The sequence below is a fragment of the Rhineura floridana genome, chromosome 9 (genome assembly GCF_030035675.1).
Source record: "Rhineura floridana isolate rRhiFlo1 chromosome 9, rRhiFlo1.hap2, whole genome shotgun sequence".
Taxonomy (NCBI): domain Eukaryota; kingdom Metazoa; phylum Chordata; class Lepidosauria; order Squamata; family Rhineuridae; genus Rhineura; species Rhineura floridana.
Window position 1 is genome coordinate 113,487,228 of NC_084488.1, and position 15,397 is coordinate 113,502,624.

Sequence of the window (15,397 nt, forward strand, 5' to 3'; positions counted from 1 at the left end):
TCCGTCTTTTAGTATTTTAAAAGCATAACAAGCTTCAACTGAAGTGTGAAAAATCTACAAGTTATACTATGTTATAGGATGCAAGTATTGTATTATATGCTTGTCTATTTAACACTGAGAGCCAAGGAAGTAGAAAGGAGCAAATCTACCATACCAAGAGCCTATTCATAAAAAAGCAAGGTGGGACGGATTTTATCTTAAGATTCAAAATAAAGATATCGATGTCTTAAGACTCAAAGCAGACAAGATGCCATTCACAGTGTTAGAAAATGTTTGGATTTTGTTTTAAGAGTCAGTAGGTGTGGAACCCTAATTGGCTCCCTAGTTAGCGAACTTTTTTACCTGCACTGGCCCTGATTTGTGGCCACATTCACATCATACATGTATGCACTGTTAGTCATCACATAATTCAAAGAATCCTGGGAAGTGTAGTTTGTTAAGGATGCCGAGATTTCTTAGGAGATACCTATTCCCCTCACAGAGCTACAATTCCTAGTTTCCCAGGGAGAAAAGATTGATTGTTAAACCACTCTCAGAATTACAGCTCAGTGAGGGCGAATAGGCATCTCCTAACAACTCTCAGCACCCTTAACAAACTACAGTGCTGATCCTTACTGATCCATAAGCAAGTTCAGAACCACTGAATTGTGTTAGTCTGCTACAAAAAGAAGATTGAACAAACTCCTTTATCCCTTTTTTGAATTCTATCAATGCAAGGGAGGAAGAGCAGATTCTGTACAGAAACCAACACTGATGTAATTGAAATATAAGAGAATTGCCTTCTATATAGGCAGACCATTAGTCCATCTAGTCTAACTGGCAGTGGCTCTTCAAAAGCAAGTATCTTTCACAGGCCTGTTGGGCCTTCTATATATGGCTTTAAAACTTGGATGGCCTGAGAAGATTAGACAAATTCAAGGCTATCGGTGGCTACTAGCCACAATGGTTATACTCTACCACTGCTATCAGAGGCGGTATGATACTGAACACCAGCTGCTGGAAACTACAGGTGAGAGTGTTCTGTGATCCTGCTTGTGGGCTTCCCATTGGGGTATCTGTTTGGCCACTGTGAGAACAGGATGCTGGTTTAGATGGGTTGCTGGCCTGATTCAGCAGGCTCTTATGTTCTCAAGATATGCTGTCTATTACTGAGCATCAATTCCTCTCACCCAACAAGCACAATCAACTTAGATTTCAAGAGACCTCTTCACTTTTGCTAAGATCTAATATAATAAGAAAAAAGACCAATTTAAAGCACCGATTAAGGCTGTGAGCACACTAGTTGCCTACAGCAAAGTGTTTCTATTGGCCACACCTGGAGGGGGAACAGGTTGATCTGCCAATCAGTTGCAAAATCTCTTTGAAGTGAATTTAAAACACGCACTCAAGCCAATCCCACCAGGTTTTACAGTAAAAAGGGAGGGGTTTTTACTAACACTGTGTGCCCCCATTTTCAGAAAAGAGGTGGAGATGTACTGGAACTAGCATACAGTAAATGTGTCTCAGTCTTCCCATTGATATTTCATATATGTTCTGAACAGTGGTACAAATCCAAATTCTGCAAATCAGGTAAACAGTAAATACTTAAGAAGAGATCACACTAGTTCTTCATTTACATAAAAAAGCCTCCTTTAACATTGTTTAGAGACTGTTCAGTTTAGAGACTGTTTATAACATGCTTACAGTCAGATTATTTAATATAAACCAAGTTATATTTTGAGAAACATTTAGTTAAAAACAAAATTTAAGACATGGATTTTTAATTATTTTTATTTAAAAGCAACTGCTTAATATTTTAAAAATCATTTATCTACTCCTATTGTCACTGACATTTTCAGTAAAACAAGCCCAAATTTGAAACCTAGTCATTCAAACCTTCTGTTACCGAGCTGTCTTTGTTTTATTCATTTGTTACACCTCCCTCCCTGGAGCTCAGAGCAGCATTTCTACCTCACACCAGCCCTGCAAGGTAGTCTATGCTGAGAAAGTGACTTGTAAGCATCCAATATTATGCTCTTAAACATGTCATTTTTTCCCCTTTGTAACCTATCTCACTGGACTGTGGAGGCTTCATCTCTCCTCCAGGAAGTTTCATAGCTGTGTAGGAACCTGATTTTTTTATATATATAATTGTTAACATTATTATTCAAATTTCAGCTACAGGAGGCCAGGCATTTTGAAATCCAGGGCCATAGCAGGATTTTTCAAAAACACACTCTGCTATTCAAAATAAAGTCTAATGTTGACAGATAAATCAGCTACCTTAAAAAGTGTAGGAAAGGTGTAGTTGCCTTTACTTCTGCTTAAAGGACCCCACATTTTAGTATCAATGCAAATTTTGGTAACTTCACTCTGGGCCAGCTGGATCCTTTTCTCCCCCCAACACACACACCCCCGTGGGCCACATTTGACAGGTGGGCAAGGCCACCCACCTGTCAGTCATCCAACATCACAGTGCCAAGTAACCATTTTCCTTTGCCCACCCAGCTTGAAATCAAACCACGTGGGCAAAGCCATGGTGCTCTAAAGGGCTATCAGCTGATTGGCTGCACTTTTCATGCTGCAACCTCCCTTTTAGCCCACCCTTTATCTGCCCCACATCTGATATCACATACAATGTCAGGTGTAGGGCAGGCAATCTTGGGTTGGCTGAAACAACCTCACTGACAAAAAGGGGAGGCCTGGTGGGCCTAATCAGGCATTCAAGCCAGAGGCCCCCCATCACTGCTTCAGATCAAGTAACAGTTCAACTCCCTTTCAACCTCCCTTCATTCCCCCCCCTTAGGAAAGAAGAGAATTACACTTCTTTCATGTCTTTTAACAACCCTCAGCCAAAGACCCACCATTAGTCAGAAAGAAGCAACTGCTTTCCATCTGCAAGTGTCACAACCTTTGGATATGTAATTGCAGACACTGGGTGCAGGCTCTCTTTTCTGCTGTGCAATGTAGTAGTTATTTTTGAAATCCAAACCAGGCAGATGCTAGGATCTTTAGTACAGCCAATATGCCTCTGTGCCAATTAACATATGCCCAAAACCTGTACTGAGCATCTTAACTGGGAGGAACCGGAGCCTATTGCCATTCCTATGATTTTCCCCACAAATGTGCATTGTGAAAACAGTGCTAGCAAGGGACTTCCATAGGAATCATGATGGCCTTCTCTTTAATTCCTACAGACTAAAAGCCAAAACTAGGTTTCAAAATATAAAGGATGTTCACCAGTCTGAAAATCATCTTTATTGTTTCCTTATCCAGTAACGATAAGTTAAAAACATTTTAACAGACAGTTACAGTGCAGTTTAACAGCACCTCTCCCATTCTGTCAGTCCAGCGTCCACACTCCATGCTCCTACCTTCTCACAACCGTACACTTTCATGTTCAGGGTTTAAAGCTTTTTAAGTAGGGAGCTATTTTTGAACACCACCCACTAGAGAGGCCTAACATGTCTATCACCAGGAAGGCTTTGGTCTGATTCAGTCTGAAGAGTATCTTCATATCTTAAAGCTAGCAGAAGAGACCCTTTAACCTAAGGCAGCTCTGCAAAACATGCAGCACAGATATATTAAGGTAGGCAAGAATAAGAAAATAAAGACATGGAATAAAAATAGAGCCCTGCACTCAGCCAGATTCAGTGATAGCCCCACCACTTATGGGCCACTCTATCCTCAAGTTCAGTCACCAGGATTCGATTGTCACATTCTTCCCACCGTTTGACTTTTCCATTCTCCACCAGTATGAACTTCCACTCGACTCTGGTATTAACTGGTAAGACAACAGAGTCTGACCAGAACCCATCCTTGTCACACCTGAGTGATACATAGCGGTGCCACTGGCCTAGACACTCGTGATCACCTGTGATGGCAATCAGCTGGGCTTCTGAGTGAGTGATGTAATGCACCTGGAAAGTCACATGGATGGTCTGAGGCACTGGAGACACGGCAGCAACCCTCTTTTCTTGCTCTGGGTCCTCGTGGCTCTTCCTTATAGCATCACCCCACACCAAATGCTTGGGGACGATTTCCCATTCCTCCTGATCCACAGAGTTATGACACAGCTGTTCTTTGCACCTCTCCTCGTGCTTGCCACCAGGGGCACCTGCTTCTGATGAAGTACTCACACTATGCATTTCAGCTTCTTGGCTCTGTGGGGGGTCGCGTGACTTTGTGGGGTAAGTGAGTACTTTGTTTCTTAGATATTCTGTGTAGTTCATTAAGGGGATTGGAGTCTCCTTGACCAGTGGCTTTGTTTCAGGCAGCTGTTCTCCTGGAGGAGCCAACTGGTTCCCCACTGGCTCCTGAGGGCTGGACACACCAGTCGGCTTCGTTTCTGATGTAACACATTCATAACTTCTCTGAAGTGATTCTGAATAGAAAGAACCTTAGTTAGCCAGGAAGAACACAATTCTTAATTCCTTCCCTGTGTGTTAATTCATGTACTATAACAAGAACCTTTAAGAGCAAGAACATTGGACCTCTTTACAAGGTAATTTAACCCTTCATGTGCTCTCTTTTGCAATCTAACACTGGCACGCAAACTTTATTTTTATCCCTGGAAGCAACTGGTAGGTATCAGAATTCTTATTCCCAACAGCAAATCCTCACCAACCCCGCCTCCTGTCTCACCCTCCAGCACCTTCTACCATACTTCTCTGTGACATCCTTTGTAAATGCACACGTAAGGTTGCTGGGTTTTTTTTAATGCTTTAACTGCACTTGCAGGATTGCTGAAAGCTGTTCCCAAAATAAGGAGACAGCAAATCTAACGGCACACAGCTGAGTAAGTTACAACTGTTTCCCCAACCTGGCTGAAGGTTTGCAAGCTGAACAGCAGACAAAGCTAAAAATATGTAGGAAGAAAGTTACAGAAGAACTCTGGCAGAGACAACCAACCCTGGGTGATGGCTTTAATGCACCATATGTTGGATGATATCCAACAAAATCCTTCTTGATGCCACACTGTAATGAGTCAGCTGGCAGATAAGGAACTATAGCAGAGGCAGGAAGTGGCTTGGCCAAAACCACACAATGGCAGAAATGGCCCAATGAGATATTTGTGTCCATGGTTTCTGCAGAGCCCACACTCAGCTTCCCACAAATATATCACTTAATCCTATCTTCTTCCCTTTTTTTCTTTGCTAGCATGAATTGAGTGGGACACAGTAGTATCAGATCAAATGGAGGTGGCACAAAACCATTGCTTTTGCTAAATAGTCATGTACTGGACACTGCCCTTTACCTACTTTTTTCTTACACATGTTTATTTTGAAACAATCAGCAACAGTTCCCCATCCGTTGCCTTGCCTTTTATTGTTTTGCTTTCACAACAAGATTCTTGTTCTGCTCTGCCATGAATATGCATAATGACAAACATGCTATTCCCACATGGAAGCTAAATATAGTTGCAGGCTTGATTTTTACATCTGCACTGCCCATAAGTGTCCAGCAGACTAGTGCATAGCCAAGCGCTTAGGAGAGGATTCCCACAGGGCTGGCAGAAGTAACTGACAAGAGCTCTTGCCTGATGGAATCGGGGCAATGCAAAGGTCACAACCACTAATAAGCTTCTGCCTGCCTGCCTGCCCTTCTAAAACAGCTGAAGCAAAGCTTAAAAGTTGCTTAATAGGCTAGCAAGCAGCCAAGAGATTCCAGCTCACTTCTTCGGGCCCTGTACTCTGATCATATCGCCTCTTTTCTCTTAATGAGAATAAGCAGAAAGGGGAGAGGGGAAGACTGCTATTAACAGCTTTAAGAGCTGGTTCATACATGAATATACATGACTTGTTTTCTCATAAGTTGATCACTTGGCACCGACTCCACTGAATACCATGTTTTCCTTTAACATTGTGTGTCTGCAACTATAGCACTTCCATGCATGTAAATCTTCGATGCAACAAGCAGCAAATGAACATGCACATGTAAAGCCATCCATAAACAGGAGTTTATCAGAGTTGCTTTTGTGACAGCCCATGTGACATGCGTAGGAAGGGCTGTGGCTCAGTGGTAGTGCTTTGCATGTAGAGGGCCCTTGGTTCAATTCCCAGCACCTCCAGGTAGGGCTGGCCATATCCAGTTTGAAATCCTTGGCAGCTGCTTCCAGTCAGCGTAGTCAATATTGAGCTAGATGGGTCAATAGTCTCACTCAGTTTAAGGGAGCTTCCTACATTTCTCTGAGCCCCTAAGTTCTGGAAACAGCCAGGGGATCATTTCCTCCAGAAAGAGAAGGTGAATGAGGGTTCTGGACACAGCCACTGAGTCTGGGGCAGTGCAGTGGGTCAGACTTGCACAAGACCAAACACGAGCTATAAGACTCTCTACTTACAATGTGCATGGGAGTAAATGGAAACAGGGAAAGGAAAATGTGAAACAGGCATTTTAGATACAGACCCCCAAAGCCATTAAAGGACCCTTTGCCAACCTGACACCCTCCAGATGTGGACTCCCAACTCCCATCATCAGCCCCAGCCAGCAGTGCATTAAAGGAAACAGGTGCTCCCTATTCCCTTCCTACTTCAGATCAGCAACCATAAAGGTATGCTGAGGAAGGAAGACTCACAGGACTGCCCACCCCCACAAACTTGAAAGAAAGTGCATCTCCTGGAATTTCCATGCAGCACAAGACAGATCCTCTGCAACCCTGCAACACAGCCTTCCCCAACCTGGTGCCTTCCAGCTGTCTGGGGACTCCCAACAGCCCCACGGCCAATGATCATAGGCACTGTAGTCTAAAGCATCTGGAGAAGAGCAGCAGGCTGGGGGAGACTTTCCCAAGGAATATTTATTTATTTATTTATTTATTTAAAAAATGCATGTAGCGCAGTGGGGAGATGTGGAAACGCAGAAACCACAGCAAAGACGAAGGGGAATCTTTTACCCGCTCCCCCCCTCCAACACATACACGGTGGGAGCAAAAGCATTTCCAAAGGAACAGGCCAGAAAGTGACACATAATCTCTCAAACGCATGGGGAAGTTTTGTTTTTTGTTCTTTTAATTTAATTTCTATACCGCCCAAAGCCAAAAGGCTCTCTGGGCGGTGTACATAAGAGTAAAACAGCAACATAAAATACAAAAACATAGAAATAAATAGCAAACTCAACAGAACAAATAAATAAATAGCCATTTACTTTGCCCTTGGTTGTTAGGTGAAGTTACATATCAGAGCACAAATGCATTATGCATGAGCCTAACAAGATGTGTTTTTTTTTTTAAATTGAGATCTGCTCACTTTGAAAACAGTAAGGAAGAGAGACTTGGTCTTCAACAGATGAGCCAAGAGATGAACTAAGTTGGAGAAAGCCGTAGTGGACAGGTTTCCCAGATCTCTGATTTTGTCCCATATACTGAACTGGAATGTCATCTGGAATCGTCTTTCATATTCACAGAACTTGGCAGACAAATATGCATAGAAGGGGTTATAAGTCTTCTCTTGCAGGCAACAGTCTATGAGGACATGGGCAATCTCTCTCTCCTGCTGATCTTTAAGTCTAAGCTTTAAAAGTTTTTCGAAGGCATCCAAAAAGTCTTCACTAGACATCAAAATACAAAATATATTCCTCCTAATGTCTGTGTTCAGACCTCGCAATCTTTCGCCCTTCTCACGAACACCCGAGACACGTGAAGGCGCAGGGGGCGTGGGTAGAGAGTGTGAGCGAGCACAGGGTCAAAATACGGGGAGAAGGAAATGGAAATCCTCAGGCGGGGACGCGCCGTCGCCTAGTTATCTATCGGGGGCAATAAGGCGACTCCCTCCCACAAGCTCGCCTCAGGGGTTTGCCAATCAAGCCCCAGGAAAGGTTTGGGTTAATTAGGGGCGCAGGTAGGTACGAACTTGGGGGGCCCTCATTTGGGGGTAAGGGCCACTAGGCTCCCCCCTCGGGAAGGAAGGAAGGAAAGCAGGCAGTACCTTCGGCTCCGGGCGCCCCCCGCTCCTGCACCGGAGGAGACCCCCCGGCCGCCGCCGCCTCCTTGTTGCCTTCGTCGTCGCTGCCGTACCAGAGCCAGGCGATGAAGGTGGCTACCAACGCCACCAGCAAGCCCAGCCACAGCCCCACCAGAGGCTCTCCGTCGTCGCTGTTGCGCAGCGGGTGAGGAACGGGGCGAAGAGGAGGAGGCGGCGGCGGCGGGACGGCCTGGGCGCTGTCGACCTCCTCGCCCGGGGCCATGGCCGAGCAGCGCCGCCCGCGCTCTGGGGAAAGAGCCCGGCCCGGATACGTGAGGCGAGGCACGAAGCCCAAGCGAGGGCGGACTAGCTGGCTTTCCTTCCCTGACCCACCCCAGCCTTATAAGGGCCCTGGAGGGAGCCCGGCACCTGCCCAGCCCTGGGAGGAGCCTCCGGCCCTGGACGGGCCCTCCGGGGTGGAGCTGTTCTTGCTGCGGTTTCCCGCAGCCCAGCTTCTCCCCAGGCCAAGTGGGAGAGCGCTGAAGTCGCTCCGGATCAGCGTTGGCTCCGATTCCTAGATCATCAGTATCTAGATCCCCAGCCTGCGTCTGTGTTGGAATTGCTTTTTAAAAAGATGTTTTTAAAACTTTTTTTTAGAACAGATGTTTTAAAAGAAATATTTTGAAGTCTGTTTTTATGATGTTTTAAAGTGTGGTATAGTGGTTAAGGTGCTGGACTACGACCTGGGAGACCAGGGTTCTAATCCCCACACAGCCATGAAGCTCACTGGGTGACCTTGGGCCAGTCACTGCCTCTCAGCCTCAGAGGAAGGCAATGGGAACCCCCCTCTGAATACCGCTTACCATGAAAATCCTATTCATAGGGTCTCCATAGGTCGGGATTGACTTGAAGGCTGTCCATTTTCTTTTGTTTGCTGCTCAGGGATCCTACTGGGAGGAAGGGCAGGATATAGATCAAATAATAAGTAGATGGTGGGGTGGGAGCAATAAGGAAACTAGTCTATAAGGCCATACCCCTGCCTCCCTACTTGACTTACCTGGGAGTAACCCCATTGGATTCAATAGGACTTAACGCCCGAGTAGACAGGGTGCTAAGGACTGAGCTCCTAAATACTCTTGCCAGAACTCATGGAGCAACTGTGGCTGTTTCAACTGTACTTGCTAAAAAGAATTTAAAAAAAATACGTATTGTTTAGGCTTAGTAGTGCCCTACAATAAATAATAATAATGTATTAAAACTTTAGAAAACTATTTCATAATAATAAAAACTAAAAATAATATTGTGACAACAGTAATTTTAAAAATAACAACAATAAAATAAAAAGTACTAATGTAATAATTTTGGGGTGCAAGGAAAGATGCTGAAACCTTTCAAATACTTTCTGGGGTGCAAGGAGAGATGATGATGATTCCTTACACAGCCTTCATCATGAGGTCCCAAGGTGGGCTACAGCTAAAAACCCAATATTAAAAATAATGGGTTGTGTTCATAGGAAACTGCCTTATACTGAGTCAGACCATTGGGGTCCATCCATCTCAGTACTGTCTGCGCTGACTGGAAGCAGCTCTCCAGGGTTTCAGGCAGGAGATATTTCCAGTCTTATCTGAAGATGCTGGGAGACCGAGTGCTCTGCCACTGAGCTACAGCCCTTCCCCTAAGTCCTACACACAATGAAATGAAATGGACTGCCTTCAAGTCAATCCTGACTTATGGTGACCCTATGACTACGGTGTTCATGGTAAGCGATGTTTAGAGGGGGTTTACCATTGCCTCCCTCTGAGACTAGTCCTCCCCAGCTGGCTAGGGCCTGCTCAGCTTGCCACAGCTGCACAAGCCAGCCCTTTCCTTGTCTGCAACTGCCAGCTGGGAGGCAACTGGGCTCCTTGGGACTATGTAGCTTGCCCACGACTGCACAGGTGGCAGGGCATGTAACCCCTGAGCCACTCACTGTGGGGGTGATCTTTAGCTGGCCTTTTACACCCAGGAGAGAGGAGTGGGGATTTGAACTGACAGACTCTGGACTCCCAGCCAGGCTCTCCTTCCCACTGTGCTATACCAGCTGTTTTGGGGCACTGCTAGGAGTAGCCAATGTGGGCCCTCCAACAAGTTGCTGAATGACAACTTTCATCAGCCCCAGTCATTGTGACCAAAAGTCAGGGATGATGAAAGTTGCAGCTCAACAACATCTGGAGGGCACCATGTTATCTATTGCCTTGGTTTAATTGGTGGTTTAAGAGCATACCACAATCTAAAACTACAGTTGCATCTGAGTTTGTTCTCCCTGAAACAAATGAAATGGACTGCCTTCAAGTCGATCCCGACTTATGGCGACCCTATGAATAGGATTTTCATGGTAAGCGGTATTCAGAGGGGGTTTACCATTGCCTTCCTCTGAGGCTGAGAGGCAGTGACTGGCCCAAGGTCACCCAGTGAGCTTCATGGCTGTGTGGGGATTCAAACCCTGGTCTCTCAGGTCATAAAAAGCTTACATTGGCTGCCCATTTGTTACAGACTCTGAACTCCCAGCCAGACTCTCCTCCCCACTGTGCTATACCAGCACTCCTACACACAATAGACCCAATGAAATTAATGAGTCTAAGTGAGTAATGTCTATTAACTTCAATGGGTCTACTCTGAGTAGGACTAGCATTGAGTACCACCCAGTATATGTAACGTTCATGTTTCTCCTTGTACTTCAAGAGTTTTAGAAATGAAACTTTGCAACATATTAATAAGAAGCTAATTTATAACTTTATATTTATTTGAAAGTTTTGCCCCCACCTCTCCTTGCACCTTACTTAGTGCAGGCTCTAATCCTGTATCCACTTTCTTGGGAGTAAGCACCAGTGAAGTCAAAGGGACTTACTTCTGAGGAGACATGTATAGGTTTGCCGTGTTGGATTGCAAAATGTTAATAAGCTCAGTGAGCCAAATTCCTCAGATATTAATAATTTTAAGTGTGGAAACGATGGCACTGCATTGATTGAGAAAGGAGCCATACCTTACAGTGAGTTGTGTAACTTTCTTTCTGTTCATGTTGTGAGCCGCCTTGTGCATAAATTGTTATGGAAAAGCAGCATACAAATAAACAGTGATGATGATGATGATAGCTCAGTGGCAGAGTACCTGCCTTTCGTGTAGAAGGCCTCAGGTTCAATCCCCTGCAGCATCTCCAGGTAGGGCTGGGAGACACTCCTGCCTGAAACCCTAGAGAGCTGCTGCCAGTCAGTGTAGACAAGACTGAGGTAGATGGACCCTGGTAGATGGTAAGTGGCCTGACTTGGTATAAGGCAGCTTCCTGTTCTCAGAGGTTTTTGCTATAGACACCATAGGGTGATTGTGCATTATTTTCCAGAGCACACCATAGATTGGGGGGGGATGTGGCCCTCCAAATGATGTTAGATTCCAACTCCTGTCAGCCCCAGCCAGCACTGTCAGTGGCCAGGGACAATTGAAACTGTATTGCAACAACATCTGGAAAGCCACAGATCGGCCACCCTAATTTCTTTATTACCAATGTGCAGAGCATGATCAATAAATAAATATTCCATTTTATGCTCCTTCCACTAAGCAACTGTGGTAAGATTTAATCTATTCCCATATAGTAGGAGTAGGGTTGCCAGGCTCAGGGCCTGAGAATGATTCTGTATGTTTAAGAGAAGAGAAAATTCAACCACAAGGTGAAATTCTCCCTTCCCCCTGCACAACTTTTCAAGATACAGAAGACCTCTTGGAGGCTTAATCTTTCCCCAGAATAATCTTTTAATCCTGTCCTAAAATCTGACATCACTGTTTTAAGAGCAGTACCAAAATGGGTAATAAAACAAAATTTGGTTGCCAGGCCCAGCCTCCAAGAGGTCTTCTGTATCTTGAAAAGTTGCACAGGGGGAAGGGAGAATTCCACCTTGTGGTTTTTCCCATTACAGTGTTGGAAGAAAACCTGCACTTGGCTGAATTTTCTCTTCTCTTAAAGATACAGAATCATTCTCAGGCCCTGAGCCTGGCAACCCTAAGTAGGAGGGATGTTGCTGGGCCTGGCAACCAAGATGTCTTCTGTATCTTTAAAAGTCATGCAGGGGGAAGGGAGAATTCCACCTTGTGGTTTTTCCCCTTACAGTGTTGCAAGAACACCTGCACTTGGCTGACTTTCTCTTCTCCTAAAGATACAGGATGAGTCTCAGGCCATGGACCTGGCAACCCTAATATGTATGTATGTACACATGTACATTCACATGTATGTGTATTTTGTATGTTGAGAAATGGAAATAAGTGGTTATATTTGTAACCTTCCTTTTAAAGATACAGTGTTAAGCTTGTGATATTTTGCAATTATGTGAATTTGGAGAGCATAGGTTTAAGGGCACAATCCACCAGGAGGTTCTCCTGTGTAAGCTCCAAATAGTGTTCTTGCACATATTCTACACACTTCATTTGACTTTTACAGATGAACTTCCCAGTGGATTGTGTCCCAGGAAGACTGCAATCCTATAAGAAGTGGGCATACGTAAAGCTGCATATTCAGTAGGACCTCTCCATTCTTCATATTGCACCTTCAGGTTATCCTCCAAGGGTGGCTAGTGCCCCATATGTGTCTGGACTCCAACTCCCAGCAGCCCTAGCTAGCATGGTCAGTAGTCAAGAAAGATAGTAATTGTAGTCCAGCAACATCTGGAGAGCCAGAGCTTAGCCACACAGTTTTATTGAGTAAGAACAGCTGAAAGTAATTGATTGTTTTCCTGAAACCACTTAGAATTAACTGAACAAGTCCAGAGTAACATCCTATCATTGCCAAATGGAACATGCTGTCCTTGAATGAATATAGATGTTGAAAGAGTCACAAATTCCCAGGACAAATAAGCTTAACCCTCATAATGCCTAGTCTAGGCCCTGCAGTTTATTCGTTTTATAAAGCATTTAGCATTTTAATAATCTGTTAGTGAATGTCAGGACCAATCTGCTAGCATTGTAAGAGAGAAATTGCAGCCAGCTTCTCAGAAAACGTGTGCAGATAAAAGTGCCTCTCCTGCTGCGGATAGTTTCAAGGCCAGTTCCTGGACGAGGGCTACAATCAGATGCCAAGCAGAGCTGTCTATTTATTTAAGCCAGCCAATCCTAAACACCTGGCCAGCCCTACCTTCAGAAGTCTTGCAGAGTTCAATGATGCTTCCTCCAAAGCAAGGAGTCAAACTATTCATTTTTCTGGTTCGGGTGGCTGCAACTGAAGTTGTTCCTATTTGATTCCAGTTCAGGCCAATAAAGTGCATGAGAAAATTTAAATATAAGACATATCATATATGTTGATAATTTGCACAGTTGGGTGGAACAAATTAACAGGTCTAAAAATGTGAGTCAGCAGTAAGTAGCATGAAACTAGGGAAAATATAATGATCAAACTTCAATAGATGGGTCTTAAGTTGAATTTGATATAGGCCAATTATATTTCCAAAATGTTGACTTGCATTATTGTGTGGTACTCAAAAGTACAGCCTTCTGTAATTCCCATTTATTTTCACTAAAAAAAGAAGTCTTCATAGTGTATCTTTGTGGTGATAATATGAATTGTTAAACTCAAAGATGCATGTTCAGTGCTTTCTTGAGCTGATGGCACTAACAAGGAGGAGTTACACTGCTTGGCGGAACCCTTATTTGGAACCAGTAATCTGATTTTCCTCCTAGTTCCAGTTCAGCTTCAAGAGACTTTAGTTCAGCTTCATTTGAGATCATATACTTGGGCTTTCAAAAAGCATTTGCCAAGGTACCTCACCAAAGACTCCTGAGTAAACTTAGCAGTCATGGAATCATAGAGGTCCTCTTGTGGATGAGGAACTAGTTAAGTAACAGGATAGAGAGGGTAGGAATAAATGAACAGTTATCCCAATGGATGGATGTAGAAAGTGGAGTCCCCCCAGGATCGGTATTGGAGCCTGTGCTTTTTAACTTGTTCATAAACTATTTAGAATTATGGGTCAGTAGTAAGGTGGCCAAGTTTGCTGATGGTACTGAATTGTTCAGGGTCATTAAAACAAAAAGGGATTGTGAAAAGCTCCAAAAGGACCTCTCCAGACTGAGTGAATGGGCGGTAAAATGGCAAATGTAATTCAGTGTAAACAAGTGTCAAGTTATGCATGCTGGGGCAAAAAAAATCTTAAACTGGTGGTGACAGACCAGGAACAAGACCTTGGGGTCAAAGCAGATAGGTCGATGAAGATGTTGACACAGTGTGGGGGAGATGTGAAAAAGGCAAATTCCATGCTAGGGATCGTTAAGAAAGGAAGTGAAAATAAAACTGCAGATATAATCATTCCATTATGCAATTCTATGGTACGACTGCATTTGGAATACTGTGTACAGTGCTGGTTGCCTTGCCTCAAAAAGGATATTGCAGAGTTGGAACAGGATCAGAAAAAGGCAACCAAAATGATTAAGGGGGTGGAGCAACTTCCTTATGAGGAAAGGTTGCAGCATTTGGGACTTTTCAGTTTAGAGTGTAAGAGGTGACATGATAGAAGTGTATAAAATTATGCATGGTATAAAGTAAGTGGATAGAGAAAAAAATCTTCTTTCATAACACTAGAACTTGTGGACCTCCAATGAAGCTGAATATTAGGAGATTCAGACCAGACAAAATAATACTACTTCACACAACACGTAGTTAAACTATGGAATTCCCTCCCACAAAAGGCAGCGATGGCCACCAATTTGGATGGCTTTAAAAGGTTAGATAAATCCATGGAGGATAAGGTTATCAATGGCTGTGCGTTAATAAGGCTGTGCTCTGTCTCCCCAGTTGGAATCTGTATGCTTGTGAATACCAGTTGCTGGAAACCAAAGGAGGGGGAAAGTGCTCTTGCGCTCAGGTCCTGCTACTAGACTTCCCATAGACATGTGGCTGGGCACTGTGAGAACAGGGTGCTGGATTAGATTGGCAATTGGCCTGATTGAACAGGCTCTTCTTATGTTCTTACACTTTCAGGTAATGGTTCAAATTCTGTTCCATTTCAGGAAAAAAATAAAGGTTCATTCCAATATTTGATTCAGGTTTGTTTTGACTTCCTGTTCCCAATTTAAGTGCATAGGATTACCACCACCTTCATTCCCAATACTTTAGAAGAGTTAAGCATGTACTCAAGTCCCAATGAATGCAATTCAAAACCACTTATATATACAGGTTGCTTCCATGCCAGGGTCCTTTAGTGCTGCTGAGGCATTATTTTTCTGTAATCAAATTCAGGGAAAGCAGAATTAAACTGTGCTTCCACATGGCATCTAACATAGTGCTATATCAGTCAACGATGACCCATCCTCATGGCCACAATCCTTCAGCAATATTTACTCAGAATCAGAAGTAACTTCTGTTCAGCAAAGATCCCCCTGCAACATTAATTAGTGGGTTCCGTCCTGGGGTATCTGCCCCCTTTATTGTTTCCTGTTCAGTGCATTTCCTGTTCCCCACAAACTCTTCATATTTTTATTTTTTGAATTGAGAATTATGCCTCCCC

At 43.9% G+C, this 15,397-nt stretch overlaps 1 protein-coding gene across 2 annotated transcripts; it reads right to left on the minus strand.

Moving 5' to 3' along the window:
- Positions 1–3,214: 3,214 nt before the first annotated feature.
- Positions 3,215–8,268, minus strand: STBD1 (starch binding domain 1). 2 transcript variants are annotated; one of them, XM_061583372.1, is made up of 2 exons: positions 7,902–8,268; positions 3,215–4,363 (listed from the first exon to the last, which is right to left on the minus strand). In XM_061583372.1, the coding sequence occupies exons 1-2, from the start codon at positions 8,158–8,160 to the stop codon at positions 3,630–3,632; spliced, it is 993 nt and encodes a 330-aa protein (XP_061439356.1). In that variant the 5' UTR covers positions 8,161–8,268; the 3' UTR covers positions 3,215–3,629. The 2 variants fall into 2 exon arrangements, with proteins under 2 accessions (XP_061439356.1, XP_061439357.1); XM_061583373.1 differs by lacking the exon at positions 7,902–8,268 and adding an exon at positions 7,224–7,881.
- Positions 8,269–15,397: the final 7,129 nt, after the last annotated feature.